The 6,100-nt window shown below is 55.5% G+C and overlaps 1 protein-coding gene across 1 annotated transcript in view; it reads right to left on the reverse strand.

Moving 5' to 3' along the window:
- CNTFR (ciliary neurotrophic factor receptor) overlaps positions 1–5,677 on the reverse strand; it is a gene marked incomplete at both ends in the record, with an annotated part of 57,780 nt that extends 52,103 nt beyond the window's left edge. Inside the window, one exon of the mRNA XM_009573688.1 lies at positions 5,447–5,677. Within this exon, the coding sequence (XP_009571983.1) occupies positions 5,447–5,677 (231 nt within the window). The remainder of the gene's footprint in view (positions 1–5,446) is intronic.
- Positions 5,678–6,100: the final 423 nt, after the last annotated feature.

Genomic DNA, 6,100 nt, shown 5'->3' on the forward strand with positions numbered 1-6,100 from the left:
TGCTGGAGCCAGCCAAACCTCTGCTTTTCCCAGCGTGTCAGCAGTGCCCTCCTGCAGTTTTTCCCACCAAACCAATGTACGGAGGCAGGAGGGCAGACACCGGTCCCTGGCACTGCCCTCCTCCGCTCTTTAGCCCGTGCCCATCATGGGATGCTCACGCCTGCCCTGGTGCTCCATCCCTCTCCTGGGCAGCTGGAGGTACACATCTTACATGGAGAGGTTGTTACCTTCTTTGTTTCTTCTTCATTTTGGATGGGTGAAAAAGCCAAAAAGTTATAAAAACAACAAAAAAAGAAGATGCAAACTGCAGTCCAACCCTCTGGTTGCAGCTGGAGCCCAGCTGGGAGGAAAGGGACTTCTAAGGCAGAGAAAAGGGAGGCTCTGATTATTTATTAGTGGCCGATGTTTGATCGTTTGCTAATCAGGCCAGAGAACACACTCGGGCTCTCCCGACCTCCCCACTCACATGTGGTTCCTGTTGCTTTGCCCCTTCCCCCCTCCTTCTCTCTGGTTTTGCTTTGTTTGTTTTTCTGTTAATTTGGTTGTTTTTCCATGTCGTTTTCCGTCAAACCGCATGTTTTTTCCCCTTTCTCTCGCCAGCCACTGCAGTGACAGACATGGAGGAAGGAGGCCAGCCCAGAGCTGCTTGCCCTCTGCCAGTCCCTTTCTCACCATCACCTGGAAGGCAGTGATGCCCATGGGCAGGGCTCGGGCTAGTGCTGGGCTACGAGCCCCTGTGCCACGACTGCAATGCGGAGGACAACTCCACTGCCTGCATCCTGACCTGTGTCCCTGCTGCTGGAGGGGATTTTGCTGTATTTTCTCTCACACAGACCCCCGTCCCTGTGGGCATCCCAGCCCACCTGGCAGCAGCCCTGTTAGGCAGTGGGCAGCGGCACAGCCCGGATCGCTTGGGCATCCCCAAAGCTGGGCAGAGGGGCAAAAGGAGAGGTGCAAACGGGCAGAGCCGCCAGGTCAGGATGGAGATCAGCAGGTTAGAAACGGACAGAGGGATGGAAGCGGAAGGACGGACGCCCGCCCTAGCTGCCTTCCTCCCTCCCCTCTTTGCACATAAGGCCTCCCCGCTCCCATGTGCGTTCTCCAGCTTCTGGCAGCCTTTCCGCCGCGCGTTTCCACTCCTCTCTGGCCCATTAGCAGTATTTTTATAACATTCTGTAATGCACAGAGCCGTGTGCCAAACCTCAAGAGCGCATTATTTCCCAACGTCTTTGTTATATCCATCCCCGGGCCCTCCAGCCGCGCGTTTCCAAACGCAGAGCTGTGGCTCATGGGGGCACCCGGGAGCCCAGCGCTGTGCTCCTGGTACCCGGAGCCTTCCTCTCCCTCCTGCCTGCTCCCAGTGCTCAGCCCCAGCCTCAGCTCCAGGATGCCCGGCACGTAAAAAACTCCGGTCCCATCGCCTGCTGCTGCTGGCCACGCTTGGGCATCTGCCGCTGTCCAGGCTGCAAGGCAGATGATCCATTGAAGATACACACAGAACATCCTGGTTACTCTCCTGTGCTTCACCCCATGCTCAGCTGCCTGAAAAAAGGAGGCAGAGCAACATGTCGCTGCTCGAAGTCCCCTGGAAGAGGCTGCCCTGGAGAAGTGCTGCCTTCCGCTGGGTTTGTGCTCAGGATGATTTACACCCTGGAGATGCGTGGTCTGGGACCCTTAGGGATAAGCAAGCCTGTGGGCCCTTCCTCCTCTCTGAGGTAGGCTCTCCATGCCTGGTCACCCCATCCCTGGATGCATGCTGCCCTCACTGCATGTGCACCAGTGTCCCCATCTGGGGACAAGACATGTCCCCCCTCCTTGCACGTGCACCATCTCTGCAGGGCACAAGACAGCTCAGTTACCCCCAGCCATCTGCACTCGCCTGGGTGCTGCTGGGCTCCTGGACGTATCCCCCACGATGTGGACCTGGGTGTCAAACCCCACCCCAAAGCCCAGCTGAGCTACCCATGTCCTCCTGCCCATCTGCTGAAGTGCATTGATGAGACACCTTCTTTATGCTTCTTTATGCAGCACCCTAGCCCCTCCAGCGTGACATCCCTACCCCAAAAACCCTGAGGTCCCTCTACAGCCACTGGCATGTCCCACTGGAGCTCCCTGCTCCTCCTGGGCCAGAGCCATTATGGGAAACACCACCAAGAGTGGTCTGAAGGCCAATGCTGAAGCTCCCCCATCCCTCCCAGCAGCTCCCCTTTCAGCACAATCTGATCCCCTTTAGCCGTTTCCTAAGCCATGTTCCAACTCTCATACTAATTCACATTTTCTCTGGTTTAACTCATAATTTCCCATGTGGCATCATAGCAAATACTTCACTGAAGTCAAGACAGATTACATCGACCACATTTCTGGGCTTAGGAAATCAGTTCCCTTATCAAAGAGAGCTATCAGGTTAATCTGGTGTGATATATCCCTGGCAAGTTTCCCTTATATTTTTCTCCCATTTTCCATTTGTCTCCACGTCTTTAATTGCTCCCTCTTCCAAGCGTGCTTCACGGCCCTGATGTGCTGTGGGGTCAGGCTGTCTGATCAGGATTTTCCCTTCTCTCAAGCACAGGAGACATGTCGCCTTTCCCCATCGCACTGGGTACCGCCAATAACTTAGCCGCTAATGAGCCTTGCTAATAAACAGGAGATGTCCTCACCTGAAGATGAGGCGCTCCCCAAGCCTTCAATGCATCATTTTCTTTGAAGGTGTGTCCATGGTGGAGGACTGTCTCCAGGTTTTATCCTCCCTCCTCTCCCCCAGCTTGCGCTGCCCTCGCTTTCAGCATCGCTGCTTAGACCCGGCGGGGTTCATTCGGTACCGGGCTTTGCCAAGCTTACCTTTAATCTCCCCTGAAACCTGGCTGCATAGCCAGCTCTGCTCTTCTCTCCTTGTTTGCTCTGTATTTATATGGCTAACCCCTCTTTTCATTTCCTCTGCAAGGTCTCGCTCAGCTTGACTCCTGGCAGGTCCTCCTTTATCCCTGTGCTCGCTGACCCCCACAACGGAGCTTGCTTTGCTAATTGACACCCTTTCCCGGTCCTTGCCGCCGCTCCGTTCTTTCCCCACATCCTTCCTGTGGCGTTGTCTGCCCTGGAAGTGCCTCTGCCTTGCTTGGAACACTCCAGGTGCTGTCATTTATTTAATAAGGTCCCCAGATCTGTGCAGCTCCCGGACCCTCATTCCCAGTGCCATCATCTTTTTTGTTGCCCCAATAAGAGCGGAAAATGCAGGCACAGGCCTGTTTTAATTTAACTTCCTGTTAAATGAGTCCAAGATCCCTCAAATCTCAGGTTTGGGTGCCCAAAATCCCAGGTTTGGGATCCCTCAGATCCCAGGTGACGGCTTCAATTGCACTCAGCTGCAGCAGGGATGCTGCCACAAGGCCATGCTGCAAACCTCCCGTGAGCTGCCTATCTCCATCTCCACCTCCACCTCCATCACCATCATGCCCATGCCCACGCCCACGCCCATGCCCATGCCCATCTCCATCCCGATCCCCATCCCCTCCTAGGATGCTCCCAAACCCACAGCAGCCTGCGCACCTCCAGGGAATCGATCACGCCCTGCAGAGCCAAGAAAGTTGTGGGCGTTGCAGGCAGGGGCTGAGGGTGACAGCACTGAGAAAAGAAACCTCATGGAGAACGTTAAATTAAAATCCAGGCAATTAAATTAATTACCACTAAAAGCGTCTCACCTGATTAGTTCTTTGCATGCTTAATTGCATTAACAACACCGGGTATTCGCTTATTTATTTGTCGCCCTCTCTCCCGGGGCTGCTGGCCCCTGTGGTGTCTGACCGGGCTCCTCAGCTGTCTGGTGCTCATGGGGGCTGTGAGCCGCCAGCAAATGGGAACACACGGTAATAGGAAACAGCAGGATTTGGGCTCTAACGCTGAGCAATTCCCACGGGTCCCTGAGCGGATTGACAGGGATTACTATTAGCGAGGTGCTTAGCAGATGGAAGAGCCATTGCAAAGTCACAGCGATGCCACAGCTGCAGAGGAGGCAGTTGGAGGCTGCAGCCCCCTCCCCAGTCCCCTCATTTCCTCCAGAGCTGGGCTGCAGCCCACCGTGGACTGGCACGCCTGGGACCTCTCCCCAGATGGGATCTGGCGAGCACATGCCCAAGCAGAGGAGCCACGCTCCTCCTGCTGCTGCCTGCACTGCACCCAGCTCCTGCTCTCCCTGCCTCTGAACTACCCGTGAGCACCTCCTCACCTCGACAGTGCGGCTGAGAGGCCCCTCACTCATCTGCCGCTGCATTTTTGCCTGCCGTGCTCCCGTCCCCGAAACCTATTCACTGCTGTACCCCCTGCCTTACGCTGACTGCTCCCCCCTCGCCTGCTTTTCACATTGCCTTTCAGCTCCTTCCAGCACTCCTTCCCCTTGGCCCACGTGCTAGGATCCCTCCCAGCAGACCCTAAACCATGAGTTGGACACTGTGCAGCATCCCTGAAATGTGGATTTCTTCAGTCTGACCTACAGGTGCAGTGAGCCCCTTCTGCCCGATTTGCAGGGCTTACGCACGCCATGGCTCGTCCTCCTGCAACCCTCTGCCCCTGGACCCTGGTCTAGGATAGAAACGCCACCCTGGCTCTGATGCAGGGTGCAGAAGGTGAGACAAGCAGCAGGCAAGGGCTCTGCCATGTCCTCCAAACCTGGGAACGTACGGCCACCTACATGAGGCATTCCCAGCTGGTGGGCTCGCAGCTGGTGCCTCGCAGCGTCCTCGGCAGCAGTCACCATCCCACAGCCAGCTACGCCGGCTGGTGCTCCCAGACACCCACCGCTGCCGGTTGCAGACGCTGTACTGCAAAACACACAGTTCCTATCAGCTGTACAAACACAGCAGCCCACAACACACAGCTGCTATCAGCTCTCAGCATTGCGTGAAATACAGCACAGCTCTTAACGCCCGCACCGAGACCTGTGAATCAGCGCATCTCGTGCTTAAGATATGCAAAATCCTGGGAAATGTGCAGCTGTCCTCCAACATGCCTGCACACAGGGGCTCTGCAAACACGCACCAACTGCCACCACCTTTTAGCTGCTTCTCTGAAACAACCATGTTGCAGTAACCCCAGCCAGGACTTCTCCTTCCCAGATGCAATCCCCTCTGACAGCTCAGCTCCAACTCTTTCCACCTGTAGAGATGGTGGTCATGGCACTGGGCTGGATAGAGAAACAACATCCATTCCCAGATTATTCCTGGGGCATCATTTAACCTACCAGCTTTGATGCAAAGTTTGGGGCAGGAGGGGCTGATTCCAGCATCCTGCTGCTGGGATTAGTACACCATGGGGAGCTTGTATGGTGGGGTGCAGCAGGCAACCGTATGTGTGGATAGTACAGGAGTTGGCATGGCCGGAGGGGGCTGTGAGGGGTCAATATGGGAGCAGAGAGCATGGCTCTGTCCCCTCCAGTGTCACATGCCAGGGTACTCACTTCCCACCCTCAGGTAGGTCTGGTATTTGAGGTGCCAGGAGGAGCCCTCGTAGCAGGAGTACTGGCCGCTCTGCGTCAGGTCAACATTCTTCAGGATCAGGTAGGATCCGTTCAGGTGGGACTCATCGATGTCAGTGCCATTAGCCGTCCAGGTCACAGCTGCGTCCCAGTCCATGGAGCCACACTTCATGGTCACATCTGCGCCTACCCGCTCATACTGGATGTGGCTGTCTGTGGGGAGGAAGAGGAGAAAAACAGGTGAGCTCGGAGCCCCGTGGGCAGGGCTGCCTTGGAAATAGCGTCTTACCATCACTTGTACAGGTAGTGAGGGAAGGACTGGGGCATGGAGTGACACTGTGTTGGTGGCCAGGGAAGCCCAAGTTCTCCTCTTGGCTCTGATAAAGATTTATTTTAACTTTAGACCAGAGTGAATCAGCTGGTAAGGACCAGGGGATTAGGACTCATGGACCACCTCCACCTCACGGGATGCTTTCCTCCAACCTTTACCTTAGAGGAGATATGTCAGGGCTGCACCAGCACCAGCCAAATGTCCCACAGCACAGACAGATGCTCACACCAGCAAGTCATTGCCACTCTTATATCTACGTGGCTTGTTGCAAGATGCAAACCAAATGCACACATCAGAAATTCCCA

Source organism: Fulmarus glacialis, unplaced genomic scaffold, assembly GCF_000690835.1.
Source record: "Fulmarus glacialis isolate BGI_N327 unplaced genomic scaffold, ASM69083v1 scaffold8390, whole genome shotgun sequence".
NCBI classification, from domain to species: domain Eukaryota; kingdom Metazoa; phylum Chordata; class Aves; order Procellariiformes; family Procellariidae; genus Fulmarus; species Fulmarus glacialis.